This window comes from Pundamilia nyererei, unplaced genomic scaffold (assembly GCF_000239375.1).
Source record: "Pundamilia nyererei isolate P.nyererei 1_Seehausen unplaced genomic scaffold, PunNye1.0 scaffold00193, whole genome shotgun sequence".
Lineage (NCBI taxonomy): Eukaryota > Metazoa > Chordata > Actinopteri > Cichliformes > Cichlidae > Pundamilia > Pundamilia nyererei.
Window position 1 is genome coordinate 645748 of NW_005187594.1, and position 24541 is coordinate 670288.

The 24541-nt window shown below is 40.0% G+C and overlaps 2 protein-coding genes across 2 annotated transcripts in view; one reads left to right on the plus strand and one right to left on the minus strand.

The window, feature by feature from the left end:
- The window catches only part of igf2bp1 (insulin-like growth factor 2 mRNA binding protein 1), a 42776-nt gene extending 38956 nt beyond the window's left edge, over positions 1–3820 (plus strand). Inside the window, exons 6-15 of the mRNA XM_005747301.2 lie at positions 103–396; positions 718–852; positions 968–1090; positions 1255–1390; positions 1625–1747; positions 1857–1973; positions 2169–2243; positions 2353–2484; positions 2599–2712; positions 3477–3820. Of these exons, the coding sequence (XP_005747358.1) occupies positions 103–396; positions 718–852; positions 968–1090; positions 1255–1390; positions 1625–1747; positions 1857–1973; positions 2169–2243; positions 2353–2484; positions 2599–2712; positions 3477–3632 (1405 nt within the window). The 3' untranslated portion in view covers positions 3633–3820. The remainder of the gene's footprint in view (positions 1–102; positions 397–717; positions 853–967; positions 1091–1254; positions 1391–1624; positions 1748–1856; positions 1974–2168; positions 2244–2352; positions 2485–2598; positions 2713–3476) is intronic.
- Positions 3821–14772: 10952 nt separating this feature from the next.
- On the minus strand, positions 14773–20411 carry prr15la (proline rich 15 like a). Its single transcript, XM_005747324.1, has 2 exons — positions 20388–20411; positions 14773–15151 (listed from the first exon to the last, which is right to left on the minus strand). The coding sequence occupies exon 2, from the start codon at positions 15121–15123 to the stop codon at positions 14773–14775; it is 351 nt and encodes a 116-aa protein (XP_005747381.1). The 5' UTR covers positions 15124–15151; positions 20388–20411.
- Positions 20412–24541: the final 4130 nt, after the last annotated feature.

Consider the following 24541-nt stretch of genomic DNA (forward strand, 5'->3'; position numbering starts at 1 on the left):
TATATATATATATGTATATGTTTGTTGCGGTGACCTCTTAAAACTGTGCCGTGTCGATAATCAAAGTAAATATGACTTACTGCTGCTGTGCTGGGTCCTCAGAGCCATCCAGAAGCTGAATGGATACCAGTTTGAAAACAATGCCCTGCGTGTCTCCTACATCCCCGATGAAACCTCTGAACTGGAGGGAGGCCAGCGGGGGCCTGATAACGGCCGGCGACCTGGCTACGGGCCCCGGGGCGGACCCCGCGGTGGGTCCCCAAATTCTGGGATGCCCTCCAAACCTCCACATGCCGACATCCCTCTGAGACTGCTGGTGCCCACACAGTACGTTGGCGCAATCATCGGCAAGGAAGGAGCCACCATTCGTAACATCACCAAGCAGACACAGAGCAAGTGGGTAACAGCGCGATGGGTTTATTTCACACTTAATGTATGATCTGTAAGATAGTTTGATGGATGGATGAGAGCGTTCTGATATGAAACCTTTTCCTAAACACTCCAGATTAAATGTATGATTTTAAATGCTCAAATTTAAAAGTTTGATATCTATTGCTCTTAGAAAGAAAAATCTGCTTTCATAACTGTATCGAGACACTCTGGTTCTTGTTAAAAAAATGCTTTTTTAAATATTTTAAAACTCTGCTTTTGAGCTTTTTCCCTCTGTCAGAATTGACATACACAATTCCATGTGTGCATTTCTTTCTGTTGCTGCAGGATTGACGTCCACCGCAAGGAGAATGCAGGTGCTGCTGAGAAGCCCATCAGCATTCACTCTACCCCTGAGGGCTGCTCAGCTGCCTGTCGCATGATCCTGGACATCATGCACCAGGAGGCCAAAGACACTAAGACGTAAGTTATCGTAGTGATCCAGCACGGTAACAACCTAATGCAGTAAAACTGATCCTGGAGCTGATGAGTTCTCTATAGCAGCATGCATGAAAATAACAGTGGGTTCCACTTGCAGTGCTGATGAGGTCCCTCTGAAGATCATGGCTCACAACAACTTTGTTGGACGGCTGATTGGGAAAGAGGGACGCAACCTGAAGAAAATTGAGCAGGACACGGATACCAAGATCACCATTTCCCCGTAAGACACACACTAACTTGTGGTTGTGTATTAGCTGAGGTGAATGATTTATTGATTTAAAGCACAGAAAGACGCCTCACTGCAGCTCACCCATGAGCGGATAAAATTTCTAGTTGAGCCACATCAGTGAGTAACACCTCGCCGTGTGCCGTCTCTGTGTGCAGTCTCCAGGACCTGACGCTGTATAATCCAGAGAGAACCATCACAGTTAAAGGCTCCATCGAAGCCTGCTGTCAGGCTGAGGTGGAGATCATGAAGAAGGTCAGAGAGGCTTACGAGAATGACATCGCAGCGATGAATGTGAGTGCACGCGCACAGAAAACTGGAGGGGAGCCCAGCGATGGACTTTGAACTCTGTGAACTTATGATAGCAATATGATGGCGAGGCTGTTTGAATCGTATTCAAATAATGTCAGTAGTACAGCATAAGTACGAGAGATGTGCTTTTTTTCTTTGTGTTGGTTCAACACTAGAACCAGCCCACCTATTGTAACTGTCATTGCGGTTTCTTACCTACGCTGTCCTTCTCTGCAGCAACAGACACATCTGATCCCTGGCCTTAACCTGGGTGCTCTGGGCCTTTTCCCTTCTTCCTCCAATATGCCCCCACCACCACCTGGAAATGCAGTTGGTGGCACCCCCTACGGCTGCTTTGGGGTAAGATTACCTGAGAGATCAGCTGATTATAGTTTTCTTTCTTTTTTCTTTTTAAAAGACTGTTGCTATTTATTTAATGGGATTTTCTTGGCTTTGTTTTTTTTTTCAGGCTCCAGAACAGGAGACGGTCCATGTTTACATCCCAGCACAGGCGGTGGGAGCAATCATTGGAAAGAAAGGACAGCACATCAAACAGCTGAGCCGCTTTGCTGGAGCCTCCATTAAGGTGTGTTGATAAACAGATGCATCTTTTAAACACTTTTCAGGGGAAAAATACTTTGTTTGCATCTGCAGAAAGGTATTTTGAAAATACTAATATTTCCTTTTCCAAATACTGCTAGATGGTGAGGACTACAGAGCATTTACACTTCTCAAACCAAACACTGAGATTTGAATAATGTATTTCTTGTATCTCCTTCAGATCGCACCAGCTGAATCTCCAGACTCCAAAATGAGGATGGTGATTGTGACAGGACCCCCTGAGGCTCAGTTTAAGGTAATCACTGATAGTCATTTACCTCTTTTGTTTGACATAATATCCCTGGTTGGTGGAACAACTGGTTGTTGAAAAGTGTTAACCTTCTTTTGTTTGCCCTCTCCTCCAGGCTCAGGGCAGAATCTATGGCAAACTGAAGGAAGAGAACTTCTTTGGGCCAAAGGAAGAAGTCAAACTTGAGACTCACATCAAGATGGCAGCTGCTGCTGCAGGAAGAGTGATTGGCAAGGGAGGCAAGACGGTAAGCCACAAAACCGTATACGTTGGTGTACTTCCAGTAGTAACATATTCTGCACATCAGGGTGCTTTAAGTAAGGACTGTTGCTGCCGCACTAACCAAGTCTCGTGTCTCCAGGTGAACGAGCTGCAAAACCTGACAGCAGCTGAGGTAGTGGTTCCCAGAGAACAGACACCTGATGAAAACGACCAGGTCATCGTCAAGATCAATGGGCATTTCTATGCTAGCCAGGTACACCTTTACTGTTTTGTAATGTGCTCATATATCATGTTCTCAACAAACTGTTCTATGGTTATAAACTATGAAGTATCACTACTGCTACAATGACCTTTGTAATGTGTCATTTTAATTGTTTTGACACATAATTAGGTCTCAGTTTTTGTTTGCAGGTATTTTTCTTTGACTCTCATAATCCAAAAAGTGTGAGTGTGAGACAAATTCAGTGACCACTTCTAATTAGCAATGATGGAAAAAAAAGAAAAAACCTCTCTGATTGGTTGAAATTTGAACTCACATCTAGGTGGTGCTAATGGTTACTCAGTGCCCTGTTGCGTATTTAACACCTCATACATTATAACACATTCATGGCTTAGTCATATTTATTTTATTCAGCACTGTGTGCTCGCTATGCTAAGCTATGTTAGCTTAGCTACCAAAAAGATGTTAGCATTTATAAGTAGCCAATGGCATGTGATTGTCTTCCTGCATTTATGAGGTTAAGTATCTGTGCTAACATTGATTCATTTTAATGGTGCATATGTTCATGCTGCTGATACTCAGAAAGTTCATCTTCTTGTCATCCTTGATTGTCTAAAATATCATTTTTGTGTACTTGAACTTTTTCTTGATGCCTTCTAAAAACCTAAAATTGACCAAACTCTGAAGTTGCAGTTTTGTCTGTTATATTTAATGTGTTGCTAACTTTGTCTCCCTGCAGCAGGGGAAAAAGGCGTAACTTATGCAGCTCATCTTCTCAACTCTGCTCTGTCTCCTAGCTGGCCCAGAGAAAGATCAGAGACATTCTGACCCAGGTCAAACAGACACAGAAAAGCGGAGTTGGCATGGGCCCTGGCCCTCACTCGCCGGGCTTCACAGAGATGGGCAGACCTACGCAGGGACTGACTCAGGACCACCAGCCACGCAGGAAGTGAGGGGTCCCCGCACCCTTCTCACATGCCGCGGGCCCCCTGCCTGACGGAAGGACAGACAGACAGACAAATGCACGAACGGATAGACGGACGGATACATGAGAGCGACACACGGACCCAGCGAGAGACAGGGAGAGATATAAAGAGGGAGAGAGTACGCCCAATAATCACAGAGAAAGACAAAGAACAAAGACGAGTGAAATCAAAAAAGATGAAACAAATAATAAAAAGAGGATTAAGAAAAAAGAAACAGAACAGAGATCAGATTCCAGGCCAGAAGAGAAACTGAGTGAGGATGGTGGGATGAGGGTAAGGAGGAACATGGAGAGAGAGGGTATAGTTTCCTCCTAGTGTGCCTCGGTATGGCTGCAGCTCATCTGCTCTAACTTTATGGGATCCCACCCAGATAAGTCGAAACAACATGGCCGACTTTATTCTCCATGTATGGATGAAGCAACGCTATGGTGGGTTCCGATTTATAGCAGATCTGCGTTTCCCAGGAACACTAGCAGGTGCCTTCTTGTCCTATCGCCTTCAAGAGACCTCTCCAACCATCTGCAGTCAGTCCTATATTTTAAAGGTGGTTTTTTTTTTAACATAGAGATATATGTATAGAAATGTTTTATTCAGAGCTATTATTAATAGAATGCAGTGAGGTGGAGCTGGGAGAAGGAACAGGGGAACTGCTGTAGTGGCACAGGAGGATAGGTGTGGGGTCTGGCACTGCCTCGCCCGCCCCTAACCTACTGGCCAAATGAGAGCGTAGAAGAGGGGCCGCAGATGTTAACACTGCTCTTTAAAAACCTTTCAGGATAGTAGAGAGATTAAAAGGAAAAAAGAGAAAATATGAGGTTGTAAATATATAATCTTCATGTAAATGTAAAAAAAAAAAAAAAAAAAGCTGCGCCTGGCCGCCTTGCCTTTCCTCTTTAAAAAAAAAAACGAGGACGTCTTCTCTATTTTTCTTAGTCCCTTGCCTGTACTGTGTAGCATCATTTAGCCTACAATAAGGCTCGGGGCTGGGGAGGCACTGAAGATGCCCTTCCAATATTTAGCTATGTGGCGGAAGGCGCGGCAAGAGACAGTAACGGGAGTGGAGGTCGCAGCTGGTCCTGCAGTTCTATTGCAGCGGCTTAGCTCACGTGTTAGATTAAAAAAAACAACTGCCAGCAGCTGTGCTCGCTGGCGAGCGACCTGCACCCCAAACGGCATATTTTATATATATTATATATATATGATATGTGAGTTAGCCCGGCCCCTGGTGTGAATGTATTGACGGCTTTGCTTAACAAGTATGAGTAAGTGTGTCAGCGACAGACATTATGCTCATTACGTTTGTGCAGAAAGTCAAGGTCAGTCTCAGACGGAGAGTCGGGTGCTTCAGCCATCCCTGCGTTTTTTCTCTTAAATAAAAATGCCTTTAATGTCTGCAGTGATGAAGGCAGTCCGAGGCTGACCTTGGTCGAGCACGAAAAGCAAAGTCTTCCAAAGCTCCTTGCCTTGAGCTCAGCAATGGTAATGTCGTTATGAAGGGAGCAGCTTCCTCGTTCTCTCTCCCTGTCTGCTGAAGGCCTGTGGGCGGAGCCTCCAGACCCTGCCTGCGTATGATAATGAGGGGCGGGGTCGATGCTTGGACGCTCTCGCCAAGATTAGAACAGATTAGAAAAGAAAAAGAAAAAACCTACCTCAGGGTAAAGTTACCTCAGTATTCCTTTTTTTTGCTTGCTGGTCTTCTATATAATAGGAAAAAAATTGCTGAGAGTCCTGAATATTTTTTTATTTTTTTAAGAAAAAGTATTTTTTTTTTCTTTTTAGGTATTGAGTTATGGCTTTGGTAGTTTTTTTTTCCTTTTTTGTGTTTTCTGGTGTGATGGTTGAATGAGTTCAGGATGACAAAGATGCTGTTTTCTTTTTTCCTAAGCGGAGAGAGATCGGTCTGCTGGTGTAGAGAAGAAACGGGTCCCATTTTTCCATCTTTTGGGGGAAACATGCTCGGTCTTCCTGACGTGTGAGTGGAGCCTCTGTAGTCTGAAACAGAGAAATGGCCAAAAGGGAGTTATGTTTAACTCGAGAGAGGATCCTCAAGTGCACATGGTGACCAAGCTCGCCACCGGGGTAATCGGATAACCTTTGTGTCATACCCCGTTCCTGTGGCTTCTGGCCTGCCGTGTGCCCTGAAATACCCTCCTCTCCTCGTCTTATTTTGACGACATTGCCACGAAGCGCCAAACATTATGAGACTGCTTTACAGACCTGCAATATTGGCATATGAAAATGCGACCTTTCTCACCTGGAGGTTGGGACTTTAAATATTAGCGGTCCACCTACAGAGTAGCTGTACTGTGTCAGGTGTTTTACTTACACAGGAACTAGCTCGGACTTCTCTGAATGTGAATATTTATTACCTGTGCACTGACCGTGCCACCTCAGATGCTCCCTGTTGGCTACACGTGTGCTTGTTGTGTGTATGTGTGAATGCAGGCGCGTCTGTGTTCGCTGGTTTTAAATGTTCCTTTTTTTAAAGTCAGGGGATGTGTTTGGGTGATGTGGTTGAGGAAAAAATAAGCAGATAAAAGTAGGATGAGAACCCAGTGGAGAAAATCCACAAATCTTTTAGAGGAAAAAGATGGGAGCTACAGCAACGCAGCTGGGATAATATTCTAACCTGTACATAACATGTTCGAAATGTGATCTCTAACCTTTTGTACTTTTGGAGAAAAAAACCTTAAAAATCAAAGTGGGAAAGAACCATCAGACAGAAAGGTTGCGCTTAGCCAAGTTGTGGAAGGACACTGCCAAATAACTGTCTTTTTAATGTCTTACCTGTGCTTGGTACAAGCTTAATCGGCTACCCCACCAGCTCATCAACAAACAGGGAAAAATCTATTCCACCTCGTCTGCGCTTGTATTTTTGCCCAGAGGCGCTAACGTCACAGCTCGACTCTGTTAAGTTTCCACCTCTTTCTAAACCACAGCGCTCCGTTCACAGCCACCAACATGCTATTCAGGATTCATCCCTCAGCCTGCGGGCTTTTGGAGTGGTTCGAACGACATTTTTTTTATTTTTCATTCTTATTTAGTACAGCAAGCTTTGTTTGGAAGTGACATCTGGGGACGTACTGTTGCACTAATCGATTAAATATTTCAGCAAACAACTGAGAACATCTGATGCAAATCTAAAAAAACAGAAACAGTGGATGGTGAGGAGTCAGAGTTTTCTCCCTTCTTGCTCTTTCACACCACGTTTTCATGCTTTGTCGTTGCTCTTCTGTCCTCTGGTAGAAGAGTGATTTTGGAGTGGGCGGGAATGTAATGTTGCCCTCTCTTGCGCTGGTCTCCATTGTGTTCGTTTTGCTCGCTTCTGTTCAAAAACGTTTTTCTTTATTTTTCCCAGAATCCACACTCTGAGTCTTTATTGGAAAATAGTTGAATTTCACCCCATCTTATTGTTTAGCTTTTTTAATGCAGAAATCTACAGCTACTTAATGAGACGAAGTACTAACATGTAGCTCAGTATGTCACAGTGACTGAGCCAAACAAACAGGAAGGGGCGGAGTCCAAAATGCAGTATAGAGCCACGTTAAGCAAATGAGCTCACTGAGAAGGACTTGAAGTATTTTAGAACTCAGGTGAAGTTTCACCTGAACCCTTCTTGTCTCGTTACAATAGAGACGACAGTACAGTTTAAACTGAGGCGCGCCTGTGCCGCTCGCCACGCCCGCTCTGTAAGTAAGAATGTAGAAAGAATGGCTCACACAGATTGCAGCCGGAGACAGAGACAAAAATCATTTATTTCTTCATTTTCATCTGGTTTTCCTCTCTGTTCTGTTTTTTTTTTTATTGCAATTTGAGTGATTGAGCCAATAAGTTGTATCAGCTAGTGGACAGAGTTTGGTAGTGAGAGGTGCCACGTGGTATAAAAACAGTATCATTGCCAGCACGCTAACATTTGAGTTAAAACCGACACGGTTTCTAACATTGTTTAAAGGACCATACCAGTGTTTCAGACATGTTTACCTGTTGCTTGTGTGCTTGTTATGGCTGACCATTTTCTACAACGTTTCCCCACTGGTTTCATTTCACTTTGATATAGAGCTCCAAGAAGAAAGGCAAACCTACTGACAAACAGTTATTTGGGGCATCCAAAAACATCCTCTCATAAGTCTAATATTCATAACAGTCCCTGTTCTTGTTATGACTTCTGGGAGAAGGTTTAGCTGTTTGCGCCACCTTTGCCCGTCTCTTGAGCAAGTAGATGGTGAAACCTCATGTGGCTTGTATGAATTAGTCACTGATGTCATTTTGTAACCTATAAAAGATTCAGCCCTAATATTGGTTCCAAAGTCACATATTTTCACAACTTACCAGAGCCAGAATTTTGCTTTTGTTGCTACGCGATCACAAAGTTGACGCTGTGGGCCAAAAAAGCAAAACTGTGAGCTGAAAGAAGCTAAAATGCTCCTGGTGATGAGTCTTGGCTGTGTCACACGTAGTTATTTGAGTTACGCCTGTCGTACTTTAAACCCGGCATGCTTTAGAACATGGTCAGCACTGATGAGAAGCACACGCAGTAAACTGGCAAAACAGATCCTGACTGGTATTGCCCCTTTCCGACCGAAAGGAAATTCCGACTTGAGGAAACTTATCTTACCTGATCAAAAAACAGACAAAAGACGCACACACACGCACACACACGCGCACATACACATACTGACTCCAGGATGGGCAGAGTTTGCTCTAAAACAGCACAAACTCCTCCATGTTGTGTCCCCTAACACTTCCCCACCTCTTACCCCTCTGTCCGTCAGCAGGAATGGGGCTTTGACAATTCAGAAACAGAATCTGACAGAGGGACTCCTTTCCCAAGAAGGAAACACAAACAAACAAACAAACAAACCTCTTGACACATAACTAGGAACGCTACCTCAAAACACAAGCAAACTCAGCTAGAAGATTGTCTCTTGTTGGTTTGTTCAAAGAAAAAAGTAAGAGCGAGCAGTCAGACAACAAAGTGACAGTGTTTTAGTACAACCCCCCCCCGTTTTTTCCCCCATTCTTGGACTTTATTAATTTATTTTTCAGCTTTTTGCAATTGTACCTCTTCAGCTTAGAGATGGGACTGTAAAAGTAAATGCAAAAAAAATTATAAAATTAAAAAAAAAATACATGAATAGAAAAGAGAAAACACACACACACACACACTCACTCTATGGACACATTGTGATGCAGGGTGACATGAGCCAGACGGGATGAAGTGAGCCAGTCATAGCAGGGCGTCAACTTGTTGACCTGGGAAAGGTGTTTCGGTTAAACTGCTCAAAGCTACCGATGCTACTCACTAACCCTACTTCACATCACAGCTTAAGACAAACTTCAGTTCTTCTGCTCGTCTCGCTCTGACCACACACTAAAATTACTCGTAACCCTCCCTCGGCTCTGCCCTGCTGCTCACCTCCCAAATCAAGGGGCACAACACCTATAACCATGTAATTATTTTGTTGATCTACCTCTTAGGAAAAGGAAAAAATAGATAAATGGTAAAAAAAAAACTTTTGAAAAAGGACACAAAATAACTAAAAAAAACAAACAAAAAAAGTCATTTGAAAGAAATATAGGTAAATAAATAACTGGGTAGTGGCATCTCCATATACTGTAGTGGATAGTCTATTAAAGGAAAAAAACGTACTTCTTCCAAAGATGATTTTGTTTTCTTTCTGCATTCTGACTTGTATTTGAAATGGAATATTAAGGAAATTGGGAGATGGAAACTCTTGCCACCAATTTTTAATTTTCTTCTGTAACAACCCAGCATAAGAGATTTCTTTATCCAATTTGCATTTTATGTAGTTTGTTTCATTAAGCTTTCTTTAACTTCAAAATATTCTTTTGGTTGACTTTACATTTTTCTCTCTTCTTTATGACAGCAGATTGAATCTCTTGTGTTTGGGTGCATTTAGCATTTTCTTTCTCTCTGTGAAAAGCCTACATGAGTTAGTGCCCTGCAAGGACCTTCTATGCCGACTGATGATTTATTTTCAATTCCAATGAAAAGCAAAAGGACCTGTTGTTTTAGCTGATTATGTAGCTGTAGCTGGAAGGAGGGAGGTCCTCTGTACTGAGCTGGATCTAGAATAATCACATTTTGACCTAACCTCAAATTAATAAAAAAAAACCCCATCTCACTGTTGACTGCGCAGCCTGAGGCGACTCCTTGCTCATCAGGAGTGTCAGGTCTTCCCTCCTTCCAGCAGATGGCACCGTTGGTCTTTACAGTATATGGACTTTCACCTTCTGCCTGCCTGATTCCTTTAGTCGTCATCAACACTTGTTTTAAACTCCTTGTAAACAAAACAGAGCATAGATATGAATGTGTTATTAAAAGACGAGAGAACTGACCTTCTTGGCTTTTTGTCTTTTTGTGTGGCCTTCACAAAATCTGACACATTATACAAAGACAATGAATGATTTGTCTAATGTGGTGAGATTTTGAGGATTTTTACAGCTGTTCATACCTGCGCAAAAGCCTTGAGCCATTTAAAAAATATAATTTATATTTCATTGTGATTTCTTTTCTTTTTTTTTCTTAAGTGGTCTTCAGCTGTAGTTCTCAAGGCATTCTCAAAATTGTTTGCTTTTTCATTGGACATTGAGGTTTGTTTGCTAGTCCACTTAACACCAACCTATGAACTATTCAAGTATAAAAAAGACACCTAACCCAAATTTTCTCTGCATAAGAAATGGGCAAAGAACCAATTTTAAGTTGCATCTTTAGGTACTTCTAAAATAAAGTGACTTCCAAGTGACTTCTTCAGTCTCAGCTGACTGCAGGTTTCCCCAGTAAACAGTGTCTTTGAGAACCTTTGACCTCACAGCCCGTTGTTCATTCAGTTGACTAGTTTTAGTCATTCTGCAAGTGTACTGTTTATAAGGTTGTAAATAACTTTATAAATAACTTTTATTACATTTAGTTATTTGTTTACAATATTTACATGTTTATTATATACGTATTTTACTGCTATTACTACTATTTTGGAAAAAAAATCAAAGTTGAAATTTTCAAATGTCTTTACAATGTTGGGTAATTACCACAAAATAATGCTAGAATGCCTGAAATAATGTGATTTATTATTATTTATGATCCTTCATAAATTGAGTCTGGAGGTGTAGACTTGTGTACTACATATGTACATGGTTTCTAGCCATGTACATAAAACACAATTAGTCATAGCAGCAGTGTCCGTCTCTGCTGTATTGATGGCAGAGGGCACGAGTTTGTGGAAGCAGCTATGTATTTTTGGATTAGGATTGATATTAAGTTTGTGATAATGATTCAGTTTGGTATGTAATTACGTTCAACAACAATGTATTTTTGACTAAATTATTATTTTTACGTCCTTTAATGAAATAACCCTAAAAAATGACAGTACCTTTTAAGGAAGGGAAATGTGCACAAAAGGCTGAGGTATGCCTTATTACACATAATCTGGAATGAAAATCAGTGGGAACATCAGAGTGATGAATCCAACTTTGAATTTTTTGTTTAAAATTCTCTTTAACACACAGAGGTAAGGAGAGGGGAACAGCAGTGTCTACAAATGTAAAACAGATGTCTATAGACGCTCATGAGTGGGGATCGTGTCATAATTGATGGAATTATGAGCACAAATATTGATCCACTTGAAAACATCTGATTGCCTTTAAATTTCGGCATGATAATGAACCCAAACTTACTGTCAATGCAATGAAGGCATAGCTGTGCTGAAAAAGACACAGTGGAACGCTATCAGTGACACACTGACCTCCCCAGAGTTCGGATCTCACCATCACTGCAGCAGTGTGCGATCGTCTTGGCAGTGAACAAAACAAACAGCAATCAAAGAAGAACTTCAGAACGTCTTACAAGAACCCTGGAGAACTACTGAAAGCAAGACCAAAGATTGTCTACGAGAGTTCAGGCTGTGCTGAAGAATAAAGACGGTCATGCTGCCTTTTCAAGCTGCATGCATGTTTGCTCATGTTTCAATAATCTGCTGCAAGCCTCACCAAATGATAAAGGAATGAGGTGCAACAACTTTGTTTAATTTTAATATTTTCTACATTTAAATATCTGTAAAGACTTACTGTTATACCTGACCTCCTGTGTACATATTAAAGGTGTTTAAACTAAAAATGTCAAGTTTACTCTTATAGACATGAAGGTTATGCATAAGGTCAATAAGGAAGCTCTGTATTCACTCATCTCTCTGCTCTCCCAGCTGTCCGACTGCTAGTCGAAACCTTTACATCACTTCCTACGTGTAAGACTCGATGCTTTATTGCTGTAGTCCAGTCGTCTTTCCTCCTACCTTCTTCAAGTCAATCTGAATACTTTAAATTGCACATCTCATTCTCTTGCCTTCAGTCTCTCTCATGTGTCCTTCAGCAGTGAAGGACCTTCCTTAAACTTCTTTTTCTTCTTCTTCTTCTTGTGATTTTAAAATGCTGCCAAATTATAACACTGGATTCATTATACTGCTGCAAAACCAAACATGCAAATGGTCCGTTTATTATGCCTTTAACCACTAGCGGGCATAATTTTATCAAACAATGTCACACTCTTTATGACGTTTCATTTTGTATAACTTTTTGAATAGCTGTCGAGGACGATTCTGTAAAAATAAATAAATGAATAGTTGCACAGCTGATAGCACTACCCACCACAAAAGCAAATCATTTGGGGGTTAAAAGTTGCAGGTTTTATTCATATAGCAATTATTTATATTACAAATGTATAATAGCAATGCCAAGTACCAAAATCAGGTGATTACAGTCGAATCAGTTGCAGAATTGAACTGAATAAAGAACTGAAGGATACCATCTTAATATCACACAAAGTTAAAACTAAACACTACTACTAAACAGACTAAAAGTCGATGTTTGCAGTGTAGATGCTATAAAAGAAATGAGCACTTTTCTGAAACAAGCTTCTTAAGTCAATTGCAAGCTCCTTTTTATTCTATTTTTGTGGACACAACACCTTTCAGGGTTGCAGGCCTTTCTTGAAATAGAACAATAGAAAGAAGAAGAAAAAAAGACCAGCAGGGCTCACCTGTTATATGCCTTTAAACAGGCAAATGTTCTCATGAAAACCAACGATGAGCAGCGGCTGAACAGTGAAATTCTATTTTGAGTTAAACAATGGCACCCTCTAGTGGGCGATACTAGGAAAAGCGTGTTTCTCCAGCTAAAATGATAAGGCAATACTTGAGTCAGAGTTGGATGTGTTCCTCTGTTGGATAACAAATGAGATGAAACGAATGTGTGGGTGTCCGTGAGCACCTCAATAATGTCTGTTCAGCATGCTCAATGTTCTTACTCCAGGTTTGCTGGTTTAGTAAAATACACAAAGAAACATGATTTAAACTGGAACTATTTAGACACTCCTGCTAAATGAGCTTTATCAACCCCCCCACCCGCCCAGGAAACAAAAACAAAAACAAATCACACACAAACTATATTGCTTAACAGATAAACTATAGATCTACAAAGAAAAAAGGAAAACATGAAACAAGCATTCTTTACTGCTACACATTGGACAAAAATCAGGACATATTCAAATTCATTGCAAGGACACAACTGCCTCGTGGTGTCCAGTGTCCAGAAAGTTGTCAGACAGTCACGTTTCTTCTCAATTCTAGAACATTCATACATGTGTATCACACCTGAAATATGTCCCGATGAGTTTGGAGAATTGGTCGAGAGCGAAGCTCAACATGCTAGCTATTCACCACAACTTATCGCACCAATGACATTAAAATTTTCCTTCTGTTTCCTCACTACTCGGCTGCATCTTCTCCCTCAGTGTTAGATCTGGGAAAGAGTACGCTGGTTTCACTTAAAGAGCTTTATGAAAAGGGTAAACAATTTAAGTGAAAAAGCTTCATAAATTGTTACTAATTACTAGTTAACCCCCCATAATTTACAAGTTCCTGCATTTCATTTTTATAGACATTAGCATCAGTGACTTCTAACATCTGCCTTCAAACTTCTGGTTGATATGGTCAGTTGTGGAAATTCAGAGGTGAACGTTCCCCAACATTTAACTCAGTGTGAAGAGTCTGAAGTCTGAAGAGTGTGGGGTCATTTCTTTTTAAAGAAACCATGGTGGATTTCAGTCCTGTAGCCACTAACTTTACTGGTTCCATTGTTTGACCCAGTAGTTCTGTTGTGCTTTAATGGTGCCACATTTTGATTCTAGTAGAATTTGTTTTGTTTTATGTCAATAAAACCATACAAACAAACAAAAAATTGATAATTGTGTTTGAAAAACAGAAACAAAACAACGTGGTTCCACATTTCTATTGGAAAGAAGTAATATCCACATATTGTTTTAGTTTGTTGAAATCTGAAATATCTGCTGATAAACTATAACGTGGTGGTAAAAGAGAAAAAGAAATTCTTTAAAGCCAGTCTGGGAATTCTTATTTGAACCAGTCATTTGATGAAGTGTTTCTTTGTGCCCATTATCATAGTGCAAAAGTTCAACTATAATTAAATGCATTCAATGCAACACATGAAGGAAAAAAGAGAGAAAACTTTTCATGGATATTTGATCACCGGGACCTGAAATGATATTAATTTGAAAAACTATTTATTGCACTACTAGTATCACCACTCAGTGGGTCTGGTTTGTTAAAGCATTGAAGTAAATATGCTATATGACACATTTACGCTGTCACAGCTCGTGTTCTATCCAGTTTCTGCTTGGAGCCTGAGTTAAAGACACATTGCTGTGTAGATACAGTCCATGTGTGTGTCTGAGCTGAACTGTAGTCCAGGTGATCCAGTGGTGTTTATAAGGTGATGAGGCAGGGTTTCGACTAAAAACAGAGACTAGACTAATGGACTAAACAGTTGTTCAAATCCCTGCAAACACTTTTTGTCCTGCTATCAGCAGCATGTGTTTGACAATCACCAAAGCTGAAAACAGACTGAAAGTGCCTCAAGATACAGATCTACCAGAGATCCTTGGCTGGATTTTGTGTTGTTTTCCTTTCCTTCTTGTTGACTGATTGGACCGTTTGAACAGGGTATGTATTTTTTTCTCTCATAAATGCGTCTGCGTTAGTCTTTACATGTTTGTGAATCTTCATCTGTGTAATGTTCACTTCTCAGCCTTCTGGTTCTCATCCCTGGCAGGGCCACTCCCAGGAAACATCTCTGGGTTTTCCGCCAGTGTGGCTCTCACTCTTTTCTTCTCCTTAAACCTCCCAGAATGTGACACTTTGACGTGACGCCCCTTACTGGCTGTCGTCTTGTCCACGATCTTCCCCAGTCGGGCTTCCAGCTGGGCATCTTCTGTTTGGGCAGCAGCTCCTGAGGCTGCACTTGAACGATGCTGACTGCTGGGTGAGTTGGACACAAATTCTGGAGAGATTTCATACAAAACCTTTGGTTGGGATTTTTTTCTCCTCATAAAAGTGAGCTTCCACCAGCCTGTCGATGACTCTGCCATGATGAATAAAATGTGGGGTGGAATAAACCTTAAGAGAAGAAAAAAAATTAATTAGGATGGCTATAAGAAAACTAGAGACTCGTTAATTTGTTATAAATAATTGTATTTAATAAGAATAATGTGCATGTGTGGGTAATAATTTCTGTTTATATGTGTGTTTGACTGTGTATCTAAACACTTTCTGCCCATGGCATTGTTAATATTTCAGTGTAATCCAATAGTTTCCACATTTCGTGGATACGGACATACTCATATTACTATATGTGCGTGTGCCTGCATGTCTGTGTAAAAAAAGCTGAATAAGAAGGCAAACATATAGGAAGTCATTGTGATTAATCCCCAGTGGGTGTGGGTGGGGTGTGTGCATGTCTGATGTCAAATGATATGTTACAGCTTTATCGTGTTCCTGGCTGTTTGTTCAGTGTGATTTTTGGAGTCATGATGAGCTGACAAACGTGACATGTGCGCTGTAAACTTCATACATACAGTGTGATTAATCCATGAATTATGGCACTAGTAGATTAAACAGTAACAATCACAATAATATTAATAATAACAGTAATACTAAACAGAGTGCAGGTCTATAGTAAATCTTACTATACTTTACTGTTAGTAAATAACCATTCTGGCCCAGATTGAAATATCTACCTATAATAATGACTGAATGGATTTGCTGTTAAAGTTACAATTGATATACTTAAGGATGGGAATTGAGAACCAGTTCTTATAGAGCTTTGGTTCCCAGCAGTTCAGTTCCTTGGAATTGTTAGTCTGCCTGCTTATCAGATCTACTTGCACTTTGCGCTGCAATCAGCTGATTTCAGTTCAGTCTCTCAGTCTACAGAGTGGATTTGGACATTGGACATTTTATTTTTATTGCACAGAAACACGAGTTACAGGGTGATCTGTCCATAACAGAAAACTCTGGCTCTTTGCAAAGATCTGCACCACACAGCATGCTAACGCTAGCCAAGAACCCAGAGTGATATTAAAAGTGACCAACCCCAGCCTAGCAGCCATGCACTGGACTTCAACAGCTAACAAACCGATAACCAGTCAGGTAGCAGCCTCCATTTCTATCTGTTCAAGTTTCTGCAGTAGAATCACCGGAAGTCTCAGTGGGCTTGTTTTCATCTGTGTTTTGTGTCGTCCACATTGTGTTAATACCCAAATACTAAGATCATATGTGTGTCCTCATTAGGGAAGAAATAACCCCAACACTGATCCCGGTAAACCTCCAACATGCACGAACATTTTTATAACGTATCTTTGAATCTGATTGGCAACTGTATCTAATAGTTGTTTGATAGATGTTACCTCCACTAACTGTACTCGCTGAGGTGAACCCCTTGACCACTTGTGTGTTTTTAGTGCAATAATCCCTATATGGGCCTGTGTGTTGCACCCATACAGTTTATTAATGTATCTTTTTAACTAAACTTGGTTGAAAATATGGTCACTTCATATTTCAAAAAGAAAACTAACAAGTTAATTTAATTACTGTACATTATTGGGTAATACAGTAATATAATGCATTACTGTATAACAATTGTGTTGATAGCTGCATTACAAAGCTTTTCAATTCTTTGCATGATGAAGGGTTTAACGAAAAACACAACAAGAGCTCTCTATAAGCATCTACATACATACATGCTAACAGAAAGCTAACAGAAAGCTAACAGAAAGCTAGTCAGGAGCTCAGAGGGATGACAAAGCTAAGTGACCCCAGGCGAGCAGGATAGCCAACTCTCAATACTTTAAAAGATTCTTCTTCCTTTGTGTGTGTGTGTAAAAAAACCAGTGTGACAGCAAGCTTGTTGCATTGTCGTCTCTATTTCTACCTGCTCATGTTTTTACAGTATAATTGCAGTTGCAGTCACTTTGGTTGGTTTGCAGCTTGCTGTGCATTGTCAGCCTTGTGTTTATACTTAATAACTAGATGGAGGAATTGAACTTGCTGTGAAGTTTGACCATCCTGCTGTGAAGCCAACAGTGCTGCCCTGCAATAAACCTGACATGGCATTTTCTTATAATTTAATCTTTACTGTTATACCTGCTGAACATTAGCATGCTAATACTCTCATGTGTAACTTTAGACAGAGAGAAGCTAACTCCTTCCCATGGCACTCAGTGTTTATGCAAAGCTAAGCTAATTTTCTTTTTATCTGTGACTTTATTCTGTGTTTTGCATACAGATTTGAGATTGGTACAGATCATTTATCCAATTCTCAGCAAAGCAAGAAATAAATCCAAACTATTCTTTGGCTTCAGTAGACTCTGATTAAAACTATGCAACAATATGTGGACAGTACAGGCGATATAGTGTTAAAGTCTCCTACATGATCAAATGGTTCCAGTGAGCATAATGATGGGCGTACTGGGCGGGGCAAAATACTATTAAATTTAATATAGGTAAAAGGGGAAAAACAGGAAATCACCCAGCTTGATTCACATTGAGGCCCCTTTTAAAAAAAATAATGTTCTATTATTTCGGCTTTAAAATGACCTATCAACTAAAGATCACCTAACTCTCCCAGCTGGCATGCAAACTGGCTGCAGGCCAGCTCCTGATCGCCTTGTGGCCCCAGGCAAGTTTTTCTCTCAGCTGAGCAAATAGAAACTGACCACATTGTTTTATTTTGTGTTCCGTTTCTTTTCTACTCGCTGTCACACATGCCCTCTCTCTGTTTCAGGAGCATATGATACGCTCAGCTAACTGACTGTTGTGGAGCTTCTTTTGTCTCTTTTGATGTAGGTTCTATTCAGCTTTGAAGTGATAGCGAGCATCAACGTCTGAACCACCGTCTTTGAACACCTTTTAACTGCGGCAGCCAATTTCCTGCTTGTTGTTTAAATTTAAATCTTCTCTCTTTTTTTTGTCGGCTTAAACACGTATTTGTCACACAATTCCTCGATGCGTCCTCACAACCAGTAGCTCCAAATTTAGGTTATTCTTCTCATCAGGATAAATTGCAGTAAGCTTGGTGAGCCTCTGACTTTTGCTCAGATCACATCCCTAATTATTCACATATTTTAAAACTGTCATCTGTAATTTATGCTAAATAACAAATACTGAGATGCTGAAAGAGGATGGTAAGCGTGGTAATGTTAAATTCAAGGCTCTTCCATTTATCTGCATTTGTGGCAATTCTAGAGTCTGTTGGGGCCCTAGGCAAAAAGTAACAGGGGCCCCTCCAAGAATTTATCACCATTGTCTGATGAATGCTGGTCAGAGGGGCCAGCGTTGGTTGTTTGATAATCATCGGGTCACAGCCTGCAGTGGTGGACACACTGAGAGGTTTAGTTTTGTTAAATCAGTCAGGTGGGCCCTGATCAGGTCTCTCCAACTGTAAGCTTCACACAGCCACTGCTGCAGTTTAAAGTTTGTCTGCCTGCTTATTTTCATGCAGCACCTCTGTCTTTAAGGAATAACTGGCTGAATAAATCTTGACCTGAAAATCCACTGGTCCTGAAAAAATGGGGGTAATTTATCAAGCTAGCTGATGAGATTAGTGAACTGATGTCACAGATGCACATTGTTAACCAATAAATGTTGCTGACTAAGATAATGGCGGCCAAAGTCCAACTTGAGGCCTTAAAACAGGAGTCCAAAGACCCATGATTGTGAGGATTCTCTGCCCTGTAATGTACACACAAAGTAGAGATTCATGCATTTAAAAGCAACTTCATGGCACCAAATGGTCAAAGTCCACAAAGGAACCTTGAGGTAAAACAGTTCATCTAGAAGGGATCCTCTGCCAAGCTCAATGCTGTGAGTTTCAAATTGAAAGAAAAGGAAAATTAAGATTGAATGGGTTCTTCCTTTACTGATGCTCCACAACGCTCTATTCAGTTTGGCTTGGTGTCTGTTGTGTTGGCTGTTGTGTTGTAGGAAGAGCAACTGTCCTGTTAAATAACAAAATCATACATTTTTAGAAGATTTTTTGAACAGATTGGATCACTACTGTAACTATCACTACTGTCACTGCAGATATGATGGTGCTCTGGGTGTAGTCTCTGCATTAATAGCCATAATGTTTACGATATGTGAGTGTGTGTGCGAGAGAGTATTGTACCTGGCAGGTAGTAGACCAGAGTAGTGCTGTCAGATGATCACACAAAGCAGACATTAAAATGCATGTGCTTACAGCCACACTGTAGTTTAACAGCTCTAAGGAGCACATCTCTACAATCCAAGAACGCAAATGTTTTGTACAATCAATGAGCAGATTTATAGATGCACACATGTTATATATGTCCAGTAAACGTTGGCAAATTCAATGACAACTGGACTTTATATGTGTGGATGAAATTGATAGCCAGCCTGAAAGGCAGACGTACCTAAGAAACCAAAAACCTACAGATCACTGATGAATGTAACGCTTTTTTTAATGTATTGAATTAACCCAACTGGAACTTTTAATAGTCAAAGATTGAATGCAGGGTGAGAAAATGTCTGAAGCTCAGAAACATTTCCTGATTAATGCATAAATGCTTACTAACAAAAAACGATGTTCCTGCAATTATCAGTGTTAAATAGCTTTGGGATAGCAGGGGAAAAACAAATGCGTGGTCTGAGCTCACACTCTTCTGCCTGTGGAAAACCTACAATGCCAACGTTTTCTCACATTGTTTGTGGGTTGTTTGTGTAAAAGTTAAGTCAAAACGTATTTTGGCAGTGTTGAGAAAATGACAATATCTGATCATTAAGTGAGAATCTGATACGGTGCTAATTTAAATAAAAAATTAAGCATTAACAATGTAGCCAAAGTAGCAGAAAATAAATAAAAGCAGTGTTTCAGCAGTCCAGTGACTCTGCTCGCTCACATTTTAACATGTCAGCTTTCTACTGATGCAGAAAGGAAAGAAGTAGTTTATTAAGATGCAGCTAGTTAAAAGTAAAGTAAAAAGTAAAAATAATTTTATTCAGTGGTTCCTAATCAAATGTACTGACTGGACCTTGCTTGGAATTAGATGAAAAAAAGAAAAAAATATTTGAAGAAAAATCTTTTTCTACTTCTTTTTTGTTTTCTAATCTTTATCCTGTTTGTCAAACATTAACTACTGTAATGACATTTGATAAAATGTATTACTTTAACAACGCAAGGACTTTAGAGCTGCTAACACCCACATGACAAACGGCCACTTCTATTTTTTAAGTCTTCAGAAGGCAACGCGTACATGGCAACAATGCGCTGCAGCTGTCATTTTTTCAAATCTCAGTTTAGATATTTTATTAAAGGCAGAGATGATTCTGGACTCACCTGCTGTAGTTGTGTTTAGCAAGTTTCCCAATCACTTTCCAGCCTCTTTACTCCAGAATTTAGGCTTCCAGGCACAAAAGTTCAGCGTTCACTGTCCTGCTGACCTTTGTTTCACCGCTCTCTCAGACAGAAAGTGGGTCTGAGTTTACAAGGCCCAAGTTAATCATAAGCTGTCTTGGCAATCTGGCAGAAACATGGAATCTAATGTTTCACTTGACAGTTTTCAATCCTCGTTTCTTCATACAAGAGTGTCCGCAATCCATTTTGTTCCCGCACAACTACCCTAAGAAAGATTACACCTGCATCAGGAGGCCGTGTGGTTAAATGAGGACGTCTGACATCATCCACCCCGCTGAAGGTCTCTCTAAAAGGCTCCAACTCACAGACGATACAAGAACGAGAGCTAACTCACTCGTTCAGTCATGTCTTTGTGTTCATCTCTGTATTTCCTCCTTTTTTTCTGTTCACTGCTCTGTCTGTCTCTTCTCAGGTGGTGCATTACAGGTGCTGCAGTTGGCCCCTCCCACTGACACACACAGACTGCACTGTGTGTGTACAATATTAACCACATTTCACTTCCTGACCTTAAACTAACCTTCACTTTATCTCAGCCTACATCTTTCTCTTCAGGTTTCATAGAAAACTTTAAAACTGCCAAAGTATGTCAGCAAATAATGATCCAAATTTACTGATAACTTTCATGCAAAACATATATTTTGATTACCGTAGTCTAGCAATCAGTGTAATTATTATTTATTAACAATAATACCTATAATGTCAAACTGAAAGCTAGACTGACTCAAACATAACAAAGCTGGCTATTCATACTGTACCTTTGTTTCTCACAACATATGCAGAAGTCATAGTAGCTTTGGATCCCTGTAGTTAGTACTTGGTTGCTATAATGTTTAGTTTGTTGAGCTGTTCCTAGACAGTTGATAGTTTTATTCACATGGTCAGTAGGAACTGCTGTTAAATGAGTTCCCAAGGTTCATTGTAGTATTTACTCCTTCACACTAGCTTTGAGCCAATGGACATTCTGACATAATGTGACAGACCAATGCTACATTATATTTCTGTAATCAACCAGATGACAGTATTTTGTAACCTGTACTTTGAGCAAAATCTAAGATATTGCAGACGCCTCTGCATGGGTGTCATATCTGTACACCATAATCAGTCTGTATCAGATACATATATGTTAATTATCAACATTTCCTTATTACTCTGACTGGAAATTCAGCACCATTTATGTGATCATTCTGTGCAAGTTTAATGTTATCTTTATTTCACACAAACTGATACCGGTTTTTTTAAAATGTAGAATTATGAGCAAATAAATCTCAAAGCCAGACCTCTGTCTCGCATTTATGACTTGGTTTCTTCAAGATAACGCATTCACATTCTTTCTCCAGCAAGGTGTTTACTGCCTAGACTAAAGTTCAGTGTGTAGTTTGGAACTGTGCCTTTTACAACCCTGATGGAGCTGAACCATCCCCTGAGGATTAATAATGAAGTAAATGAAAATGAAAAGAAAGAGGAGGAACTTGGAAATCACTCGATGTCACAAGTGTGCAGATAGTTGTCCTTGAAACGCTTGCAATTCTCCCTCAATGTTGGATGGAGAAGAATGCAGTGCAAAACTAAAAGAAAATATATGACATCCGCTTCTTTTGATTTTGGTGCAGTAGTTTTGGAGCCAGTGTGCTCACTATTCTCAGTGAGCCCCTCAAGTATTTCCCAGGAGGACTGTGGAGGCCACAGAGTCAAAGGACAGAGTACTACACATAAAAGACACAGGTGCTCTCCTAAAGGCTTTTGATTATCTCCAAATACAGAAGCAAGGGTAGGGTTATGGTAAGTATCATCATCACCTATACTGAAACATAAAGCCAGAATCAACCTGGCAACAACTCCAATCCGGCCCACTGGATGGTTTTTGGAAATGAGAAGGAAGGAATCAATTTTGGACCTTCTACTAGGTGATCTAAAGTAAAAACAAAACAAGAAAAGAACCAAATTAACAAAAGCTTTCTGTTTTACAATTACAGCACAGTCTGAGGAATGAGCTACCAGAACTTTTTCTGTAATCTTATAAATTAAATTCTAACAATTTAAGCCAAAAGAGTTAGACTGAAAGATTTCTTTTATTTTACGACAAGCAACATTTCTTTATCATTTCAAAAAACAAAAACTGAGACGTAATGTTGAAATTGCACTTCTTTTTCTTATATAGTGAGGATTTAGTTAAACTTCTGTACAACAATAGAAAGGAGAATTTCACTGGTCTGCTCCACTTAAGATCAAACTGGGCTGTATGCGTTTACCTCTGAACACAGGTCAGGTCACTGGCAAACCACTTAGGGGTAATGTTATGGTTAGATTGCACTTTAGCCACATAATAAACAAGCATATTATCAGAAACTGGAAGATGTTACCTTTCAAGTTAAATCTTTTACATGCATCTTGGCCTAATAGTTATTTTTTAAATAAAAAAATAGATGTGGATCCAACCTTAACCATACACTATCTCTTAACATGCACCAGGTGGCTTGGTACCTGTGTAGAGGTAGTAGGTTAGATTCTGTGTTTGTTTAATGTGTGGTTACAATGCAACCTAACCTTGCCCCTAAGCGGTTCGCCTGTCAGCTGGTGAATTTTAAGATGTCAGCTGAAGTCATTATAATGTTCAGTGGGTAACAATGGAGCAAATGAACGTAGTATTTTGTTCTCACAAAATCTTCAGGAAACAAATGTTGGGGAAAGAAAGTGAACTTGCTAACAACAGAAGAAATGTTTACGTGGTTATCTTTCATAGTCATTGAAACTGCATATTTCTTTGTTGACTAGTTCAGTACATGAAAAAATCTACACAGTTAACACAAGGTTTTCTGTTGTTACCTTCTACTCTAGTAGGAGTTTCTTTGTTTTACTTGTTTGAGACTTTATGGAAGTACAATACTCAAGTACCCGTCACACGCACACTTGTCTCTATTGGACACGTAGCTGTTGAACATGGTGACAGAAAACTGTATCTTCTCTGTCAGCACTGACTCATGCAAATCAAGAACAATAGCAGCCCTGTGAGCCTAATCAGCATGTCCTAATCTCTTTATCCAGGCTATGGTGGTATAGTTAACAGTAGATGCATCGATATGAAAAAATAGTGATATGTACATGTTAAAACACCTGTTATAATGCAGCCTTTAGCAGAAGGTAAGTATTCTCTAAATGCATTTTAAAATAGATCACATGGTGGAAACTAAAGCTGTCAGATCTTTATTAAACTAAAGCAGAATTTCTCTGACATGCTGACACATTAAGATTAAACAGCTTTAATGAAGCATGGCTGACCTTCTTTTCTGACTTTATTATTGTTATAAAAATGTGGCGCTGCTTTTTAAGTTAGCTGTATATAATAAAAATCATCCCAGAACACATGCGGTATGTTCTAGATGTGCAATAAGGATGTGCAATTTATTCATAGGTGACACAGGCTTTTAGAATATAATTCTATATTTATATAGAATTATATATTATTACACACTATCCACCCAGCATCCATCCTGTCAAAGTAGGTAAAAGCCCCAAGGTCCCCTCCCACCAAGATGACTGGTTGTCCATTCTTATAGTATAATGAATGTAAAAATAAGTTGCAAAACGTCAGTATAAGAAGTAATGAGTAAAAATGCACATAAATTACATTGCTGTGGTAATTTATCCTGTAGACTAACCTGCTCCGGGGGAGGTCAGGTTCCATATTAGAGATATGAAATCACCAACTACTGACCAACCTCCTCAATCCCCCAGAAAATAGCATCACCATTCCTGGTTGTTCTCTCTCAAACACCCAGGCCTATGGTAGAGGGCCTGCTTGAGGAAGACATACATACCACTCCCTGAGGTTTGTGTTCCTGCCAAAAGTGTTGACTCACCCAAGCAAATTCATTTCATTGAATTCACGTGTTCCAATCACTTCCATGATTGTATAAAATCAAGCACCAAAAAGACTCAGGAGCTCGGTGAATTCCAGTTTAGTACCAAATTCAAATTCAAATTTTATTTGTCACACACACACAACCATACACAGTATGACATGGGGGTGAAATGCTTGTAGCTGTACAATGCCCAACCATTAAATGACAGAAAAAAAA